General features: G+C 36.1%; 1 protein-coding gene across 3 annotated transcripts in view; it reads left to right on the plus strand.

Annotated features, from left to right (window-relative positions):
* Positions 1–15,464, plus strand: part of LOC131052163 (exportin-T) — a 37,583-nt gene extending 22,119 nt beyond the window's left edge. Inside the window, exons 9-15 of one of the 3 annotated variants that reach the window (XM_057986769.2) lie at positions 6,393–6,566; positions 6,685–6,750; positions 6,984–7,082; positions 13,831–13,977; positions 14,112–14,469; positions 14,578–14,633; positions 14,759–15,464. In XM_057986769.2, coding sequence (XP_057842752.2) covers positions 6,393–6,566; positions 6,685–6,750; positions 6,984–7,082; positions 13,831–13,977; positions 14,112–14,201 — 576 coding nt within the window. In that variant the 3' untranslated portion in view covers positions 14,202–14,469; positions 14,578–14,633; positions 14,759–15,464. Of the gene's footprint in view, positions 1–6,392; positions 6,567–6,684; positions 6,751–6,983; positions 7,083–13,830; positions 13,978–14,111; positions 14,470–14,577 lie in introns of all 3 variants that reach the window. The other 2 variants (XM_057986770.2, XM_057986768.2) reach the window with 2 other exon arrangements.
* Positions 15,465–22,657: the final 7,193 nt, after the last annotated feature.

The following is a 22,657-nucleotide window of genomic DNA, read 5'->3' on the forward strand; positions in this document are numbered from 1 at the left end:
TGAGAATCTCTACAACATACTTGACATCCATCTTGTACCTGATATTGGAAGATGGTGCATCTTTTATGAATGTGACAATGGATATCTTGTAACCTAGTATAAAGAAATAAGGATTGTCATCCATTTAGAGTTTGCAGTTTTCTAGTTTGTATAGTAGCAGTTCTCTCAGTATTGGTTCAGTTTTGCCTTTTAGCATGGGCATCTACTAAGATGAATCAGGGCAGAATTGGTAGCACATATTGGATAGAACCATAACAAAGCAACTTCATTATTTAGTTTAATGGACCTGTAACATAAGCACGAGATACTTCATAGCCGATAGAGTTTGTCAAGGGTTGATAGTGATAGAAGTAATGTTCCATGAAGGACTAGTATGAATGTTGGAATGATGTTGTCATAATTCTAATCAATCACCACATTATTATATTTACATTCATAAACATGAATTGGCAGGCTATTTCAGATAATTAAAGGAACATTTTCTTATTGGTGATTGCTGGAAAAGGACTCCCAGTCCTTGCAAGAAGTGTTTTTAAACTATTAACATGATCACATTTCTTGTTTATACAAGGAGGTTTTATTTTTGCAGCTACTGTTCCATTATGTTGATGATGGGTATTTCAGAGCATTTTAGAGTATTTCAATTGTCATATCCCTGAGTTGGGTAGAAATTCAAGTGCTGTTTCAGTGGGGCATGACTTGTTCTCAGCTTGCAGTTATGGTATGGTGAGGTATGCATATCTTTTCTTTCAAGGGACAAATATTCATTTAGAATGATGAACAAATTTAAAAGGGCACATAAAAATATTATGGACAATAAATTTTGGCAAAAAGAAATATTTTTTAACAGGCGAAGTGTAATGTCCCTGTTGGATGAAAACCTAGTATGTTGGCTAAACCGTTATGGATGTTCTTCTGACATGTTGGTGGGCGTGTACTTGAACTAGATGGTGGGGCCTACATTGGCATTCTAGTGGGATGAGATTCCACTCTTAATCTTGATGGATGCCATTCACCACCAATTTGAGCTTTTGGTGCAATGGTTATTGTTATCACAAAAGCTTGCACCGTTGCCGAGCTATCAACTCAGCAACCTTCTGAAACATGGAAACAACCCCAAAGTGTGGGACCTTGCGCAAGGGGGGTTGAATCTCTGGAGAAGGCCGGCTTCCTTCTCAATCCTAAGCCTATCCTAACAAGTTGCAGAGGTAAAGGGAAGAGGGAATGCTTGAAATAGAAGGAGGTGATGCACCAAGGAGAGATTGTTCCTCTCCCCACTGAGATGACACAAAGAATTAACTGAAACACCCAGGGGATGCACAAACACCAGTTGCATGAGTGATTCCAATGCATGTATGGAGGTTAGAATTCGCTGAGTGTCAAGAGGGGAGAAGGATTCCCACAAGTCACACTCAGAAAACAAGTTAACACAACATATATGGAGAGAAAATCTTATGATGAAGGTAAGAAAATATACACAACATGCATAGGTTGAAAGAAGGCAAGAATGTTGATTTTCAATTAATTATAAGGCCAATGGCCAAACTTACAGTTGCATAAATGCAAGATAAATACAAGAAAAGTGGGAGAGCATGGGTTAGCTCAAGCCAGCAGGGAGAGCTTTACAATGAGGCTTAACAACCTTTATGTAGAAAAAATGGTTACAAGGGTGATCATGACCCCTGCATGTCAGTCTGGAAGTGCAAGGAAGTGCATGCACTTGACTTGTACATGCAAGCAACCAAGCATGGCCCCGTACCTCCCTTGATGGAAATCCTGCCAAAAACATTTAATGTACCCTTGTGGCTCCACAAAAGAAAGTGCACAAGTCACCAAAACTGTCGGAGCATTAAAAGTCTTGAGTGCTGATCATGCCATTCGGAAGTGTCGCCAGTCGGAAGGAAGTCTGGAGACTTTGGAAACTTGGACTCCCGAAGTGAGGAAGACAAGGGAAGGAGCTAGGAACTTTGGAACCTCGGGGTTCTGAAGTTCCGGAGAACTTCAAAAGGCTAAGGAAAGAACCTCAGTACCTCGGGGTTTTGGAGTTCTGGGATAGAGAGAGGAAGAGAAGAAAAGGAACTTCGGAACCCCGAGTTCCGGAGGAACTAGAGAGAGAAGGCAAAGGGGGAAGGAACTTCGGAACCTTAGGGTTCTGGAGTTCCGAAGAGAAGAAGGGGAAACGAGGCAGAGAACTTTGGAACCTCGAGGTTTTGGAGTTTCGAAGAAAAGAAGGAAGAAGGGCTAGGAGGGAACTTCGAAACCTCGGGGTTTCGGAGTTCCGGGGAAGGGAAAAAGAAAGGGACTTTGGAACCTCGGGGTTCAGGAGTTTCGGAGAGAAGAAAAGAAAGGGAGAGAAGGACAGGAACTTTGGAACCTTGAGGTTCCAGACTTCTGGAAAAAGAAAGGAGAGGCAGCAAAGGGAAGGAACTTCGGAACCTCGGGGTTCTGGAGTTCCGGAGAAGGAAAAGTGAGAGAAGGGAAAGAGAGAACTTCAGAACCTTGGGGTTTTAGAGTTTCGGGGAAGAAGAAAAGGCCAAGGGAGGAACCTCCTCCGGACAAGGCGACACTTCACACTTCATGATTCTTCTCTCCTTGATCAACTGGGGCAGGGCTGGTCCATGGAACATATCTCTGATTGGTTCTCACTGATGGACCAAGGGTGTCATAAAATGACAACAGTTACCTTGCTTGGTATCAAAGCCGAAGACTCAAGGTCAAAGCCTTGTGGAGTGTGGTGGGCTGTAATGTCCTTGCTAGACAAAAACCCAATATGTTGGCTATACTCCAATAAACGTTCTTTCGTCATGCTGGTGTGCGTTTACTGAACTAGATGGTGGGGCCAACAACCACGTGTCCACAAGGGGGTGGCCTACAATTGCACACTAGTGGGAGTAAAAACCCACTCTTAATGCAAATGGACTCCATTCACCACTAGTTTTGGCATTTGGCATAGTGGTTATTACCTTGCTAGGAATGTGCATTGGCGTTTAGCCAACATATTGGGTTTTCGTCAAGCAGGGACATTACTCAAGGAACTAGATTCTTTGGGCATCATAGATGGCTGGCACTACTTTGAGGTTTCGAAGTCTACATTTGTGAATGCACATTTTGGGGTTTAGCCAACATATGTAAATGCACCTGTTGGCTTATTACCTTGCTAGGAATATGCATTGGGGTTTAGCCAACATATTGCTCAAACTTGGAATGAACTTGTGATGCTCAAATGAGATTGCAAGGCCTTATTTATAGAATTGAGAGGCCAAAAAATGACGATAGATAGAGATGCTAGTGGGTGGAGATGTTGGTAGTTGGAGATGCATAATATTAATATTAATAATACTATCTTTTTGAATATTAAAAATCATCATGGTCTTATTTGCCCATTTTTACTAATATTAATAAGAATGGAATATTAATAATTTACTATTTTACTAGATGGTATCACTTTTATGGAACTTGAATAGTGAGAAAAGTCTACTTGACACTTGTAAGTGGCTATAGGGATTTTGTTTTTTTGATAGGGTTGCTTCCTGTTGTCATATCTTAATGGGTTGACATCACGGCACATTCTATTGCATGTGCTCACTGTATGTTGTTTTTTAATTGAAAGATATAGGTGGAAGTGAATTGTCTAAAATAGAACACCAAAACTCATTTCGATTATTTGGATGAGGTCTAATATCTAAAAATTAACCTTTGGAGTTCTTTTGGATAAGCCAAATCCCATTCTGGTCTTCTTGCTAGCCTTGCTGTTATGAGGCTAAGTTCTCCATCCTCTATAATCTAAGTCACAAAATATGGCGAATTTCATGGACGAAGTTCGAATTTAATCGAATTTCAAACTTATATAAAAAATGCGTTCAAATTCGGCCATAAATTCGTACATTGGTTTTTGAAAAGTGTTTAGGGTTTTCTGAATATTTTCGGCAGATTTTCTTTATAAAACGCTGTTCCGCCTCTGTAAACAAACAACTCAGAAAAGCATTTAGGGTTTTCTGAAGATTTTCTGAGGATTTGCGAACGGGAGAACCTTCTATAGACTGCGGCTGGGTGATCTCGTGTCTGCTGGGCCGTGATTCTTCCTATTCACTCCTGTGGCCGCAATTCTTCCCATTCACTCCCATGGCTTCCATCATTGCTGCCTGCCGTAGTCGCCATCGCTGCCGTCACCATCGTTCTTGAGCTCTCAATTTTTTTCGTTTGCCTTCCATTTGTTTGTGTGCATTCGATATTGTCTAATGTAGTTTTATTTTTTTATTGTAATAAATTAGTAATTAGCTAAAAGGTATATCGAATGCTACAGTAATAAGTTATTATGTATATTTTTGAATACATTCGATAGACATTGTTAGTTATATTTTTTAATGCGTTACTTATATTAGTTACATTAGTTATAATTTATTAGAAGTATTACATAAATTTAAAAATAAACAAAATTATATAAGGTGAATTTAATCTAAATTTTTTTTTCGAATTTTTCCCTTTTCGAATTTCATCTGAATTTCGTGGCTGTCGAATTCGAATTCAAATTCAAACCTTGTGACTTAGTCTATAATTACTTATGGAAAACATAGGATAGAATTATACTCTAGGCAAGTAATGTGCAGCTTGGGTCAGATATGGAGCATACCTTTAAATAGTTCATTTGTCAATCTTGGCTTAATTGATTCAAAAAGCTTGGATATCCTTTGGGATATACTCTCCTTTCTGTGAGTTGTGGATTGTTGCTAAGATCTGACAAAGTAACCATTGAGGCTTTTGAAGGATAAGGATTTACTGAAGATTGTCTCCTTTGAGTGTTCTTGGGAGGAACTATTTATGAACTAAATGCTTCACCAGGGAAGAAATTAATATATGGCTTTTTATCAGAATGAGAGATAAATTATGGATGGGAATAACTTCTGGTTATGAATAGTTTTTGGAAGGTGCTCTAAGGGATCTTCTACCAAGTTCACATTTTGGAGCTTGCTCCCCAAGTGTTTGGTCTGGATTTGTTAGCATGCCTATTGCTGAAAGTCTTGTCTATATACTAGGAGTATTAGGAAACCCTATAGATGTTGGAACATCTAGTCTTTGTATCTGGGTTTTCTCTTGTGATCTATTGCGTGATAGTTGGGAAGCCTATGTTGAATCCTGTGTGGTTCATATGGCAGCCATAATCTAATAGAGAAGAGTTACCTTTGGGATAGGATACACCTGTAGGAAAAAAATTTGGTGGAAAGATTGTGTAAGCAATCTGTACATCTTCCACTAATCGTACAATAGACAAATCCAGGCTTGATATCAACTCCTTTTATTTGGAACAAGAGACAGAAGGATGGACAAATGTGATCTTCTAAGGCAAGAGTAAAATTAGGCCTAACAGAAAACTTGCCATCTCCTCTTTCATTGTCACCAAACTCGGCAACTACTGTTTGATCCCATATTCAACAACAAGTGTCAATAAGGGTAGCAAAACAATTTGCACCAATATCAGAATTTAACCAAGGATGCACAATAATATCTACATAAAAAAATGTACTTGGAAGTATCTCTTATCTCTCTATCTTTGAACATCCTTGGGAATAATAAATGGTAAATTTTTAGGCTGGGTTCCTAAGCCTTGGACTTCAAGTTTAAGCTCATATTGTCCAACTGTCTAAGCATGCAGGTTTTAATTCCTTTCTCTGCATATAACTATGATATGATGCTAATCTCTGGAAATTTAAGCTGACCATTATCGTCAAATAAGAATTTTATAAGTAAAATTGCATTATGGTTGGCAGAAGTATTTCTTGTGGTCTTGAATATTTCACCACTGGTTATTGTGAATGCTCCAACTGGACATATTTTATTAAGATACATTGTAGAGATTTAGAGTTTGATTGTACTCTTCTCCTGTTTTATTTGATCTGGATTCTCCGGACTCTAAAGAATCTATAACATAACCATTATTGTGATTAATCATCTTGATCCCTGGTGCCCAATGCAATGGGAATGCATGCATGGAAGTAAGTTGGTTTCATTTTCTGGTGATTGTGCTACATGCTATAAAGGCAGCCCTTAAGTCTGATATATTTTCTATCTTTATATATTATTCTTGTAAAATCACTATTAAATCCTTTTGGTGAGGTTGGAGACAATTATATAATTCTAGATACTGACAAGATTATGAACTATTAATTACTCAATTATGTGTATTTAATGGAAAGATTACAAACTCTAGATACTACCACCAAGTATATATAATTTTTGTTTTTGATATTTTTCCTGAATGCTTATGAGTATAGGATTCCATTGGGATGAATGACTTTTGTCTATATGGATAATTAGCTGGTGGTTTATATTCATAGTCTTCTTTTGAAGTAGAATCTTTTTGGGTATACCCCAATTAACCCTTGTTGTGACTGCAGGAAATACGTGAGTTGCAAGAACTGCAACGGACCTTTTTCACTTTTCTACATGCAGTGACGTCAAATGACTTATCTGCAGTTTTTCTTGTCCCAAAAAATTCTGAATATTTGAATGTAATAATCCGGTTACTTATATCTGCTGCTTGTGGTCACAAGGACATTCTTGTGAGAAAGGTTTGTAAGACTGTTCAAGTAACATACCATTAAAAGGGCCTGTATTTTTTTTTGTTCATTCTGCAATACTTAAATATATTTATTGTATTTACGTTCTCTAAATCTTCCATTCTTGCAGTCTTGTGTACAGGTTTTCATTAAGCTAATTAAGAATTGGTGCACCCAGTCTAACGAGGAAGAGAAGGTGAGATAAATCCATTTATTATCTTATGTATCATCAAACTTCTAGGTCTTAAAAAATAAAAAATAAAAAAAATTCTATCATCAAACTTCTAGGTCTTAAAAAAATAAAAAATAAAAAATATTCTAGGTCTTCTTTTGGCAATTGTTATCTACAATGATGATGTACATTAGATTATGCTATGTTAATATAGCGTTCTGCTGATTATTCAAGATATCTTCATCTCTCTATGGCAGGTACCTGGTTTTCGGAACTTTATTATACAAAATTTTGCAGCAACATGTTGTTTCTCCAGTGTTCTTGATAATGCATTTGACTTCCGTGATGCACATACTGTAAGTTTATTTTCTGGCTATAACTTTGTGTCAGTGATACAGATCTGATTCATGTTTAATTGGAATTCTGGTAAATCTAGTTACACCATTGATTGTCTGAATATATATAGTGTTATAAATGCTAGAGCCAGCCTTGCTTGTGAATTTCAATATTTTACTTAACAAGAAAAGATTAATACATTGTCAATGTCATAAAATTGAAAAATTAGATTGAATTGTTATTTGCTACCAATCAGTAGTAGTAGTACTGGAACTGTAATTTTTAGTTCAGCCATGTACTACCATGTTTGTATTCCATTAGTGGGGAGCTTCAGACTTGTCTCATACAAGGGCAGTGTAGAAGGGAGATTTTTTTCTGAGCTATAATATGCAGCCAAATCATAGAGCACAACAGCATAAGTGTCATAATGTATGCTTACAATAGCATATTCTTTATGTTTGTGTCTGATACAGTTTCATACAATAATGTATGCTTACAATAGTATCCTTTACAAAATTGGGTTTATGTCTGATATCAATCGAGCATCACTTTCGTTTGTGTTCTATTACAAAAATTGGTTTTCATATGGTAAAGTCTTATTGTTTGCTTTCAAGTTAGTATGCTTCCACTTTTGGACAAATAGCTATTTGTTATCATAATACTATGAAAAATTCAGATGTGATGATCTGGTTTTATTAACAGACTGGTTTAAAGGCAACCTTAGGAAGATGCATTTATGACATTTTGCAGAAAAGAGATAAGTATGGCTAAAGATACTCAATTTGAACCCAGTTCATAAATGAATATAAACAATTAACTCATAAAGAAGATTGGAATTTAAATTATATAATAGGGATTCACCATAACTTAAATATTTTTAGTGGGTTTGTATTAACATGTGTGGCAGGTTTCTTTTTTAAGTTTCATGATCTCATGTGACAATGAAAATCAGAAAACAAAATAGCTCAATATAATCATGATTTATCTGGAGCCACCAGGTGAAAATGTCAAATTGCTTAGCTACACATGGAACAGCAAGCTCAATAATCAAACTCATCATCAGATGAATATCCATTGATCCCTGAAAACTCCTCATCTCTATTGGATTTTGTTCATCCAATGGGATCTTACCCATTCCTGGATCTGAACCAATCCTGGCTGCACATTCTGATACACATCAACCTGCAGGCTCCACATGATATTTTGGTGCCGTGTCTTTCCTTGTACTTATTCAGCTGCCTTGCAATTCATGAGTTGTAAGGCACTATATTCATTAACAAAATTTTCTGCTCTCTTAGAGGCAATCTTGTTCCTCTCGATATAATGCACAAAGCTATAATTGGACTGCTTTTTCTGAGCAACAAAGGCAAGTATTTTTAGCATAATCAACTCCCATGTGGCTGACACCATCCTTTTAGGTCCTCTTGCTCTAGAGTGTGCCTATTCCCTCCTACTATAGCCTGTGAGACTAGTAAATGAAGTCAAATCAACCCTAATATTTTCAGCTTCCTTTTAGTGTACATTTTCGTAGGGCTTTCATGAAAACCTTCCACTCCTCATCATGAATAAGAATAAATACCAAGATTCTCTATTCACCTTAAAGGATTAATTGTATGTGATTGTGCTTAGAGAGTGCGGTTCAACTTCTCTCGCCTCGTGGAACAATTTGTTAAGTATGATCACCATAGAATATGCCAAGTGGGGGTTGTTTTTGCAAATCACTAATTAAATATTGAACTCTCTTGTCTCTCTTCTCTCTCCAGAATACAATGAATCTTACATGTTTACTAAAATAAAAACTTGACAACTGTGTCCTTTATCCTCTTGCTCTATACCTTCTTGTACTCGTATTACCAAGGCCACTTATGTCATGTTCATAAGCTGCAAGGGCTCTTCAACTGAAGCTTTCTCTGCAACAAAATGCAAATGTACTCTGAATTGGTGCAAGGAATCCTCTCATCGGAAAAGACCAAATCAATGGCAATGAACCTATGAGGTGTGCTGGTTGCAGATAAAAGTCTACACACACTTGATACTGCCTGTTTGACGGTTGACCCTTTCAATTTTGTCGTATCGATTAGTGTATTTTTTCATTGCATGCACACATGGGGTGCAATAGGTTTGCCTATAGGTTGCCTTAGTCTACTTTCTTGCTGCCTTGCACAAATAAGCTATATTTCTAACTTCCCTACACACCATTGACAGGTTTGACCTCCTCTATTCCCTAAATGACTGGAGCTGAAAATCAGGATCTGTGTGCTTTCTATAACAATCAGCAAAACCTAAGGAAACAAGGATATGATGATAACATTGATGAATGAGTGGCACCTAATGTTTGTTCACACGTCTACCATAATAGAGCAACCTGATTTCACAGATGTTGTCTTCATATCTATCTATAGTTTAATGTTTTGAGTTGTTTTTAAAAGAACATTTTGTGTCTCATAAAATGAACTTGTTTTTCTTAGAGAATGCCTTCATGTGACATGGAGTCCAAACTACATGAATTAAGATAACATTGGTAAAAAGACACTGCCAAAAAGAAATGTCTGCACATTGAACATAGTTACCTGTAATCTTCATTCGAAACAAGGACTGGATCCACCCGCCCCTGTACCTGCAATTTCTGTTGACTAAATGTATATATGGCTGTATCCTTGTTCATTTACTCATGTACCCTAATTTGAATGGGGTCCCTGTGCATGTGCCCTTAAGTTTCTAGGTAACTATGGCATTAAAGGTTTAGATAATTGGGCCTGAACTTGTTGCCTTTTTGCCCCATTGAATGCTCTTTCCATTGAATTAAATTGAAAAGTTGAAACCCTAAGAGGTGGGGAAGGATTTCCTAGAAGCATTTTTAGAAGAAGTCCAAGCTGATGATGTGATGATACTAAGTGCAATGTGAGTAGAATGGTCCAAGCTATGCAACCTCTGTATTTCAGTCCTCTGCTTATGTGTAAGTTTATTACAAACACCCAGAGTAGCCAAAAACTCCTATGTCCCTCCCTGGGAGTGCGTATCCTCGTATCGGAAACTGATATGTATCTGATACAGGCCGGATGCACGTCGGCTACTGTACCCACGCATGCCCAAAAAACATTGATTTCCAACTGTGCCAAATACTATGTGATTTGATTTTTTCAAAATTTGACGTAAATCTTCTTAAATTTAATTAAAAACTTCATCCATGGAATTTAAAAAAAAATGGTATAAACAAAACCTACACCAAATGAGAAAGACATTTGAAATGTTTTTCTATTTCAGCAACCCATATCTTTGGGTTATCTTCCAATGCAACTCTACTATTTTTGCATATTGTAAATTGTTAAATCAACTTATAATTGTTTATGTAGCAATTATGTGGCTATATTGCTTTTGAAGTAATGGAAATCTCCTCTAATAACTTAGAAAATTGGGTTAAATATATGTGTGTTTTTTATGAATGCCCTATCTAGCTCTATCCATATTGGGGGTCTTAAAAAAATGGCTGTATCTGTATCCGATACCATATTCGTATTTGTATCTATATCCGTGTCCATGCAACTTTGCAAACACCAAGTTAACTCTGATGATGCTGCCTTTCTAATCAATCTGTAGAAATTACATTTGCAATGGCAACTCTTCTTGAATTGCTTGACCCTTTTTTCAAGAATTTGTGCAAAACTGAAGCAATGACTTTTTTGCATTGAATGCTCCTTGGTGGGAATCATGCCGTGCATTATCCCAACTGAAGTTTCAATGTGTATTAGCGCCACCTTCTTTCTTCCCTTTTTCATGCTCCTTGGTGGGAATCAAGCTGTGCAGCATCCCAACTGAAGTTTCAATGTGTGTTAGTGCCACCTTCTTTCTTCCCTTTTTCACTCCTGTATTTCATTTCTCTCATTTCCATCCCCATATTTTTTTTGCTGGAAAGGAAAGGAAAGGAAAGGAAAGGATCTTTTATAGTCCACAATGCCAACAATCTGTATATGGGTCTACAGATAGGTTAGAGCAATATGGGACTACCCCGTACTCCTTGCGGGAGGTACCTAACTGCACTACAATCAAGGCATACATACCTTAACCCCCTGTGGGATTTGAACTTGTGACCTCTCTTTCAAGAGCACAAGTTGAACTTGCTGAAAACTTATCTTGTTTTTAGGCTATTATTGAATTTTTTTTGGAACAAATAGCTCCAATGGCAAGAAGAAAACATTTAACAAATACTGATAAAAAGGCTAAAATGGCACAATTTTTCATGCACATGCTTTGCTAACTTGCTTCCAGTATGCTGCAAGCACTCCTTGACTGCAATATTTTTCTGCTGTTGCATCTCTTTTCTCTTTCTTCATACCTTCCTTTTCATATTTCATTCAAATTGTCAATTTACCGATTTTAGGGTTTGGGGGAGTAGTATTAAGGGGGCCCTAGTGGGCTCCCAATTTGCTTTTACATAATTTAAGATTCGTTTGCTAATTATTTAAGGGATCTTCACAATCTGTTGGAGACAACACACTTTTAATGGAAGGATGTTATGATGTACCTAGCTGGTTGGAACATCTCTACAAATCCTAAGAAAATTTGATCTCTTAGCTTATGCAAGAAAATCCCTTAAATATCTTAGCAGATGGCAAGGGACAGTGGTGAGGTGTTGGTGGGTGACTGATTGGGGATGGAGCCTCTAGTGGGGGTAGAGGGGCAGTGCGCCTTGCAAGGTTGGTAGGTGATGGAGCCGTCCACCAAGTACAAATTAAGGCCTTCAAAATCACACAAACCTTTGCGACACACTACAAATTTATCACTTTGTTTTCAGTAACACTAAGTCCTTACTATTTCTAAAACTTGGGAGTGATTTGGAATTGCGATTTGGATACCTATTTATAAGTTTTTTGTGATTGCGGTAATTGCGATATGCCCCCTCCTTGGGGGAGACATTAAAAACATCCCCAGGTACGTGGTGGTGGTGGTGATATGGCAGGGTTTGTTTCCTCCAAATCTCCCTGTCCCTGAGATATTGCCGTTCAAAAATGCCTGGTTTTTGTTGGGAGGGGGTGGAACTAGGCTTGCTCTTATCACTCGTCATTGCTAAAAATTAATCTTGTACATTGCCTATTGCTTGAAAATATTGAAACAAAATACTATAATGGAAATGAAAAACAACATTTAACAAATACTAATGAAAATGGAATATTTTTAAATGCACATAGCTTGTTAAAGTTGCTTCCAATGTCCTGCAAACTCTCCTCTGCTGTAAAGTTCTTCCATTGCTGTCTCTTGTTACCTCTTCATCTATCGATTCCTTTTTCTGTTTTTCAAGATGTCAAATTACTGGTTTAGGGAAATTCACAACCTGCTGGGGACATCTCTATATATCTGGGGGGTCATTATAACATATTTGGCAGTTTGGGATGTTCATTGATGTCCTTGGAGAAGTTAGAACTGAGGACATCTTCAACATCTTGGTTTATGCAGAAAACATGCATGGGTATGCAAAAAAATTTCCTAAACTTCTCGAGGGTGGTAAACTGGTAATTAAAGTTAGAAAAAAAGGGGATGCTCACTTGTACATTGTACTTCATAACTATCACTTTAGCACCAAAATTGTTGAGGTCTAAAAATAGCTTCTGTGCAAACAAACGTAAAAAGTAGCCAGTGCAAACAAATTAAGAAATTGAAAACCTTTTTTATGATAAAAGATCTTCCAATAAAGTCAATTGTGTGGAAATTGGTGAAAAAAGGTAAAAATTGTGTGGGCCGATTTTGTGAAAATCCTGACAGTGGCAGTTCATGATCACTTGATATTCTCATGATTTATGTTTCTATGCATAGCACAGCTAGTGGGAATGGCGTAAGCACTGCTCGTGGTCCAAATGAACTAGCTGATGATGTTGAAACTCACAATGATAATTTGTATTGGTTTTCTACATGCATTTGCACTAGCATAAACCACTTTTGATTTGCTTTCAACATTTGACATAAATTATAAATTATCAGCAATAATAGTTATTTAATATGTCAAGTATGGCTGTACCCAGCCATATTGATCCTGGGCCAAAAAAGTTGGAGAACCATTGAACTGATAATCAGCAACCTAAACTCCGATTTTCATTGTTCCATGTTCGTCTGCAATATCTTCTTTAATTGTCCAGTTTGGCTTAGCAAAATCTGATATTTATTCTCTTTGATGGGCTATGAGTATGATCTTGAAAAGTGTGTAGAAAGAACAGAAAGAAATGGCTTTTTTGTGCATCCCCATTCCTGTTCTCCTGGACAGTAACTTGAGCAGGGATAGGCCCTAAAAATAATTAGTCGTCAAGCTGTTAGCCTGAGTAGTGTTTCAACTACTTCCATTCTGCTGTTTGACCCAGTTGTGAATGCTGCTTCAATTTATCTTTCAGAATATGGTATTTTTGTCCTTCTGGATTTTTCAGAAAAAAACATATTTAAACATATTTAATTGACAAGGACATAACATTTAAGAAATACGGTTTCATTCAAATTTAATATTTATCCTATCACTATGTAAGTGACATATAAAATTCCTTCAAAATGATAAAATGACGCGAGGTGTCCATGAAATACCAATTCAATACAAATTATGCTCATTTTTCAATCTTCACATGGACTCTCCTGGTTTTTATTATAAGCTTGTTTTTGTGGTGACCAAAACTTTGGTTTGCAGATATTCATTTTTTTTGTTTTTAAGTTTTATGTATGATCTTTATTTTTTTTTGCTGATTTGCCTCAGGTAAGGTTATATTACTTATTAATCTATTATCAATGTGGCAGATGACTCTATTTGGTGAAATTGTTGTTGCACAGAAGGTAATTTATGAAAAATGTGGGAATGATTTTTTGGTTCACCTAGCAATGAATATATTCCCATCTACTCAATGCCCTCGAGATCTAGCTGAGCAGTACTGCATGGAGCTACAGGTAACAAGAGAGTATTGTACTTTTCAAAATTTTGAAAGATTTTTAGCCTTCTATTGTCATTTGGTGTACAAGTAGACTTTTAATTGCCCGAAAGGGTAACATATGTTGATTTTTTCTCACAACTGTCTTTGCAGCGTAGTGATGTGAAGGCTCTTAAAGACATTTACAAGTCGCTTGTTGAAAGGTTGAGAGTGCTGCGGAATGGTAGCATGGCCTTTAGATAGCAGTGGCATTGCTAAAGTGGGAAATGATTAAGTACATTTAGGACTGATCCAGCTAACACAATTTTTGACATCGGATGGCTTTTGCGTTGACTTCTTTGTTATGAATGTTTGTTTAGCTAATCGACATATGCCTGGAGGGTCCAAACTACCTTTTCTTGCCTAAATATATTTAGGATCGTGAGTGTGTTCTGTTTCTTACCCAAAGATATGGTCGAAGAGACAACAGAAACTCAATTGTGTATCTGTTCAAAGAATCTGATTACCAATGGTAGGTGTCTAAATCAACTTTTAATTTGCTGCTAATTTCATGATAATATAAATCAAGCTTGTGGTCAATGCAACTTATAGCTCTAAGGCCAATTTTGTGCATTTGCAGATAGCACGGCTAAGAGCAGACTTCTAGATGATGGTTTCCAAGGCTTTTAGCTGGAGGTAGCTGCATCCGATTTTTTGAGACCATTTTGCTGTATGATGGGCATGCCTCTTTGACGAATTAGCTTTAGTGTTGTCCTATGTTCTTTTATTCCTTAAAAAATGCCCCTTCGATCTTTCTACAGGTACATTAAAACAATATCCAATGAGATGCTCAAGTTTCTCCACTTCGTTTAAAGCATATACCTGTACATATCTTTTTTGGAAGGAATCATGTTCAAGCAGTATATCAATAATTCCAAGGATCATTAATACCTAGTGAATTCGAGGAGGGCAGAGTTTGAAATTTTGGTTTTTTCAAAGTTGTATTCAGTACAGTGGCGAATCTGTTACAGATTTTTTTCACATTGAGGGTTGCTCCAGAATCAGTCAAGACTATTACCAATTCAAATATGCCCTTTTAAAATATTTATTAATAATTCTGCCTGAATTTGGGCGAGAATTCATTCCAGATATTTTGCATTTGGGCCAAAACAGCTAATAGTTGTTTTAGCCTACTTATCTGTATCGAAGGTGCCCCCATTCAGTGGGATGGATGTATTAAATTATAGATATGTCTATATTCTTTGATCTGAATTGTGGCTTAGTACTTGAGATAGAGGCGGTTTGTGTATTTACAGTTATTGCAGTGAGTGTATGATGAGTGTGGAGCTTCAGAAAATGTTGCTTCTGAGAGATCTAGTTTTTTTATACTGCTCGTAGTGGGGAGTTCTCTTTTTCTGTTTGGTGGCATTTTGTATATATGCTGGCGGTGCAGTTTCTTGGTTTAGTTCTCCAGACTTTGTTGATCTGGAAAACAATATAATATTCAGTAAAACTGTTTATTCATTATTTTTGGGCTGCTGAGGATTGAGTTGGGGATGAATCGACAATTTGCCATACATGATTTTTTTCGAGTCTGAATATAGTTAGAAAATGATATTCGCATTCATGATAATTGGATGAATGGATTAAAACTAGATACTAGCATGCAAATTAAAACAGTAACTGCACATTTACTTATCCATTTCAATCACACTAGAGCAGCAACATATTTTTACATTGTAAAACAATTAACAGTGGGCTCTTTCGTTAGTAGTTGCCAACTAGAAACATGGGTGCTACAATTTTGGTAAGTTGATAGCATGATCAATTAATTAAGGCAAAAGCATAAGCTTTTTAATCAATCAAAGCTGGAAGCGAATTAGAGCATTAGAAAGAAGCAGCCAAGTTCAAAAAAATTGGGGTAAATTGAAACCATTAAAAATAATTTTTGACCTCAAAACTCTAAAAAGAATGCCCTTTTCAAATTTGACATAGTGTGCAAGTGTTCTTGTATCTAGTGGATTATTGCTCTGAAATTTTGTGAATGTCAAAAAAGTGTAATTACCATTGGGATGTGAAAACGGACTGTTGCTAAAAGAAAATCACAAATTGATGTTTGGTTTGTATTAGGGATGGCAGCAGCAGGCGCTTCGGGTCTTCCTTCTTTCATGAGTTCATGAGGCTAAGGTCTGGTCTGTCCTTTCCTTTCATTTAAGAGTGAAGGACTTCTTGATTTTTTCAAATAGAATAGAGTAAGGACTTTTTATGCAATCATGGGCTGGCAATCTCTTCTGATCTACGACCACCCTTGCTTGGTTATCTGTCGGTTTAATCGATCGAGCTCTCTTCCCTTCCTGGTAATCTGGAAAGGGGCAAGGCAATAGTTCCACTGTAAACCTGACTTTTGTTCCTCTCGCTTCTGTCTTTCTCGCTTGTTCGCTAGTGTGCTTATATGATTAAGAATAGGCGTCCTAGAGATTGGAAGGAAGATTTTGGCTGAAGTTATTTTATACGTCACGTTACTATATGTAGAAGAAATGAGCAAGAGTCACGTTACTATATCTTAGACATTGGTCGCCATTAGTCAAACATGGAAATATTGGAAATGCAAGAAGTTAGAGATTAGCCTCTTCGAACTCGTGCCAAATTATTGGGAGGAAAGCTTCTTCATCCATGTGTTTCCATGTGTTTTTTCTAGTAGAAAGAAAAATAATTTTAATGTCCACGAGACTAAGTATAGTATATATAAAAGAGAACTATTTTATGATGGAATATATTATGATCCATTTGTCAAGGCCGATCACAGAAGGTATAAATAATGCGCGCTTCCTTGGGATGGTGAAAAATCTATATAAAAAAAACCCTTGATAGAAAAACAAAGGGTAGAGGCTCACCAGTAAGTTCAGATAAAAGGTTATATCATTATTATATTCAGAAATGGGGCTTCTGGAAAGAGTAAAATACAGGAATCAAAATATTATGAAAATACAAGGAAGTTGAATGATTGAATATGAAAGTTTCATTAGGCTGTGAAAGGAGGGGATTAGAAGAAAATTAAGATTTAAGATTTAGAAACAAGTGCTTATATGACAAGGACAGTCAAAATAAGGTAGGAAGTTCAAAACGGAACACAAGTCGGTACTTGACTTGGGTATTGAGGGGTTTTGTCACTGAACTTTCTTCTTGAGTAGGATTTATAGAAGAAATTTAAAAAAAAGAGAAGATTAAAAAAAATAAAAAAATTTAAAAGATAGATGACACAAAGTAACTTCATTTTGAGGGGAGAGTGGTAAGTTTTCATCAAGGCATTATGAAATTCCAAACTTGGTATGTGAGACTTAGGTTGTGGTTTCATGGAGGGGTTTAAGACATGAAGTAATTATTTTTCTGCTGTGGGATTATTTGGAATCTTTTTCCAAACAGGATCCCCTACTTTTTAGGTATATAATTTTATAGAGAAATCTAAATTTAAGAGTTTAAACTTAAGATGAGACTCCCAACATCCTAAGCTTCTATTTTTTCAAAACATTTGGGATTATTTGCAATTTTTTTCTAAAAATTAGGAGCTAAAAATTTGCTATGGGATTATTTGGAATCCGTTCCTAAAAATTAGGAGCTCCTATTTTTTTAGGCTTTAAGCAATTGAAAATGGGGAGGGGCAATTGGGAATGCAATTTGCCGTTTGTCATTAATTTTTTTAAAAATGAATTGTACAACAAAATTCAAGGGACCAACAACTTAAAATATTCTTAAAAAACTCTCAGTAGCTCTAGCTCTATTTTTTAGTATTTTTTAGAAAGCTATCTTTTATGGGACCACACTTTTAATGCGGATAATACAATCAAAATTTATTAATCAGATCACGCTCCTAATGCAAATAATACAATCAAAATTTATTAATCATTTTAGCAGTCAAAACTCTTAAAAATAAGATATTGAAACCATTGGTTTTCAATATGGACAATTTTAAAATTGAGATAGTGATTTTTTAATTCTTGATTATTAAAAACTTAGTTTTATCCCAATGAATAGTCCAACATTTATCCTTTTGGGCCCTCTCAATGCAATAAGGACATCCCAACATTTATTTTCAAACAAAATAAAGTTAGATTCCATGATGGGAAGCATATTTGATGTATTGTACATAACTAAAAAGTAGAACTCCATTTGTAATAAGAGTTAGTTTTGTTTTGTTTTTTTTTCTTTTTTCTTTGAAGGCTTTCTAGGAAAAAATCTTTATGTTGACTTCTCTTGAATAATATTCTTTTTACTTGACTATCATTTATTTTGAATATAAATAGCATATTATATTTTATTGATCCTTAATTTCTACAACATGTTTTGGCAAATTGATCTTTAATTTCTTCTACATGCTTTGACAAAATTACAAATCTATTTGGTATTTAGTAGTTTACTAACCTTGAATTTTTGTTGAAAAGAGTGATTTTTGTATGACATGGATTAGGTATACAAAAAATATAAAACTATTACCTTGCAATCCAAATATCTTTAATTGAATGTGGAATAAAGTAGTGACAATGGATAACCTAAAAAACAAGCTAATCATAATTCTAAATAAACCAATAGATTATTATCAATCATCTATAAACCAAACAAAGTAATATATTAACATACTTATAATTAAGGCTAACAATCTTCCACAATGACTGTTGCTGCCGCTTATGTTGCCCTTGTTATCGCTGGTTCAATGACTATCCCGCTTGTTTCAAAATCGAATGGGAGAAACGATTGCTCACTTTGCAAGCTTGCCTTGCCCTGCAACTCCTCCTGCACTTACCTCTCCACCCTCACCTTTGGTTGTGCGTGGGTTTGTTGTTGTTGATGATGGTGGTTTGATTAGGGCTTAGGTGGGTGTTGGTTTCTCCCCTCTCAAACCTTTTTCTATTGCTAGTGGGTAGAGATTTTCTTGTGCAACCAAATTTGCTATTACTCATCCTCCCAAAGGGAAGTCTAGTCCTCTTCCTTCTGTCAAGAGCTCCCCTGTTGTGGTTTATGGCCACGATGTGGTAGAAAGTGTTGCTTTCTACTAATGTTGTGGGTTGGTTTGTAGATTTGTTGGGTTCTAGTCTTCTCTCCTTGATCTACATTATTGGGTGAGTGATCCTTGGAAGCCTTTGGTTGCTGGTAACATTGAGCTTTCCCCTTGTGCTAAGGGTTTTTCATTACTTCCTTTGCTTCTTTTAATGATCGCGACTTAGTGCTGGGTAAGTTCTGGGCCTGGGGAGTTAACTCTCTCTCAGTCAAATCCTGAATAGCTTTTTTTAACCCTCTTATTGAACCACTCAATGTGCATACGATGTGGGTTCGCCTTCCCAATCTCCCTCTTCATTTTTGGGATCATTCTTGTTATGAAGCCATTGGCTGCTTCTTGAAGAAAAATGATCATTCTACTTTTGCTCGGGCTTTAATCGACATTGACATCTCTATGCCTCTCCTTGGGGATGTGGTTTTTATGGTTGGTGATAGGCCATGGACTTAATCATTGGATTATGAGGGCCTCCCCTTTCATTGTCGTAGATGCTTCTCAACTAGCCACTTAGCTTTAGATTGTTCTCTCACACTGTAAAGGTACAACTACTTAGTGGAAAGATGCTAGTGCTGATCATTTAATTGTCGATGCTCCCAATTTTGATGACTCTTCAAATGATGATGATGACTCCTCTTGGGATGAGGTTGTGCCTCCTACTATTATGGCCTCCTTTGCCCCCTAGATCCTACTCCTCCTATTGCTGCTGGTATGGCCTCCTCTAGCCCTGAGGTCTCTACTCCTATTGCTCCTGTTCTACAACAACCTTTGACGGTTGGTCTACAGTTTGCTCCAATTGCTGACAGGCCTTTTAAGTGGGTTTTCCCCCTTGACCTCGCTTGTAATGATGTTCCTAATAAAAGTATTGTTTGGACCATTGTTTGTCGTAGGCAAAAAGGTAATTCTTCTCCCTCCCAAACTCTTCCTTGAGTTGGGATCCTAGCTTTCTACTAGTGTGCTATTGATGGTCTATTTGGCTGTTAACAATGGTCTTGTGACCTGTTGTTAATGGCCTATTTGACCTGAGTTTGTATAGGGTCAACAACCTTGTTTTGCTACCTATTCTTTTATGCTACCTATGACCTATTTGTATACAAGTTCAACACCCTTTCTTTGGTGCTTTTAATATAAAAAACATACTTATAATCAATCATATTAGTTAATCACTAAAATATAATAGATAACATATAATACATTATATTTGGTATAAACATATACATATACACATGGTACTAGTTAATTATCAAGTGTCTAACCGTGATAAAATATAATCATATTAGTTTTTATAATTGTTAATAAATAAAATGCATGGTAGGACAACTCTTCATTTACCATTATATCCAAACTTGGGTAATTCTTATTAATGTATAGAATTAGTATCTTAGTAAGGAATAAATTAATAAGCATTTGTATCAAAAGTAATATACATTCATTTCTCTAAAAGGGTTTGTGAAAAAAATAGTCATCTACTTCTCATAGTGTTTATTTACATTGCTAGTGTGAAAAGAGATGAAGGTAGATTTACAATCTTAACATTGACTTTTCTTGGATATCAAATTTGTAGTGTGATCAATAGTATTACATCTTGGGTAACCTCTATATATGTCCTTGTTAAATTAGCAGTGTGGATTCTTCAAAAAATATTTGTGTTTTTGTATCCATGTCCACCTGTTAGAAGTGGGCAGTACCCCTAAGATTAACATAAAGATAGCGATAACAAATATGAATGAGGCAAAAACAAGAATACATGAACTAACATGATGGCATAGGTCAAGATCAATCTTCTACATGTTTGTAGTAAGGATTCCTACTAAGACATCTAACATTAGAGATGCCAATGAGAATGTAGAGGAAAAATAAACCTTCTAGGAGGAAAAACAAGAAATAAAAACTTAGATAAAATCAACATATATCCCATCTAAAATTGAAACAAAAAAGAGAATAATTTTACTCAAATGGTAGATACTTGGATCAAGAAAATTGAATTTTATATTAGTGTACATAATGTTAGTGAGACATAAAAGATACTTTTGTAGTCTCAAAATGTTGACATTCTCTTATATGGTGGAAGAGTAATTTGCCATCTTTTTTTCTTAAAAAGAAAATGGTTATGTAGGTGGGAAGAATATAAGAAATTGCATACAAGACCAATTTGAAAATTAAGTAGTTGTATCTCAACCAAGATAAACAACATAATGTGCAATATTACACCCTAGAGTTTAGAAGACATGCCATGTTATTGGGCATGCAATTGGAGGATAAGGATGCACTTATTAATTATCTCAGAGGTCTTCATACCCACACCACATGGAGGGTAATCACCACCAACCTAAAAGACTTGGATAAAACTCATTTCCAAGTACACTATGTAGAAGGTGAAAACAACTACTGCATTCCACAAAGAATTTGGTAATAAGGGATCAAGAAATACCTTGAGAAGATGTGGTGCTATAGAAAAATATTAGAGGAAACATTGAGTCTTAGAAAGTTAGACATAAGGAGAAGATACAAAGGGGAACTACATGACACTTGAAGATGGCAGGAAAACTCTTTCCACACTCAATGTTTCAATAAGAGTTTGTAGAACCAAAGCCTCTCTTGGAAGGGAGGTGTGATATAGAACAAATCAATAATATAGAATTATTAGGAGGAATCACTTTTTTTCTATTAAGATAGTTCAAAAAGATTGGTACATGTAAAATTAGATACTCTTAGAGGATACATCTCAGTCTGAAGTCCTACATTGGTATCTTATTACATCTTACATATCAACTTTAATTACATTTATAAGATTTGGCTTACCTATAGTCACATTTTACAATTATAACCCATATACATTTTGAAACATATACAAAAATGGTTATAAACATCATATGATTGTCCATAATATTAACAACCCCAAGAATTTCTGGTATCATAACTGAACTCAGTTTGATCACGAGCATCTGCATCAATTTGATAAACACTACCAATAGGTTCATTGCCTATCTCCTTCTGATGAGTGTCAACATCAGGATCACTGCCAAGATTCACACTAAACCAAGGGACAACATCATCTGTAGCACCATCTCTGCAAACTTTTTGTGTTCCATCTGTTAGGATAACCGGTGAACAACTGAGAGGGAGGGGGGGTGAATCAACTTAAACAAATTGATTATAGGTGAAGCACATATAGATGCCTGTAGGAACATATACTGGTAAACAATAAAACTTAACAATTAACTAGATAATCAATGCAAAGAAACCATACCACAAAACACCATGATTTGTACGTGGAAAACTCGGAAAGAGAAAAACCACAGTGGGAAGCCTACCCATAGTTAGATGATACTTCTGCAGAAAGTATATGTTACAATGAGGGGCCTGCACTTGCAGGAAGGCACACTGCCTAAAGCGTACTGCTCATTACAAAAGAGTCTCGTTGACTACAGAGAGGGTACAACCATCTCAAGATAAATGGACAACAATCCAATAGAGTGAACTGCCAGATATAACATCTATCATGCCTGATTACAGTCCCTGTTAAGCTCAATGCCAAAGGACTAAATCCTCTTTTGAATCCGATTCGATCACCAATGATTGACCAACTCCTCTGCCTAAATGATATTACAATATTTGTACATTACATTCCTTGACCATGACCTTTCCAATAACCATTCTACCCTACAAAGAG

The sequence above is a fragment of the Cryptomeria japonica genome, chromosome 2, assembly GCF_030272615.1.
Source record: "Cryptomeria japonica chromosome 2, Sugi_1.0, whole genome shotgun sequence".
NCBI lineage: Eukaryota > Viridiplantae > Streptophyta > Pinopsida > Cupressales > Cupressaceae > Cryptomeria > Cryptomeria japonica.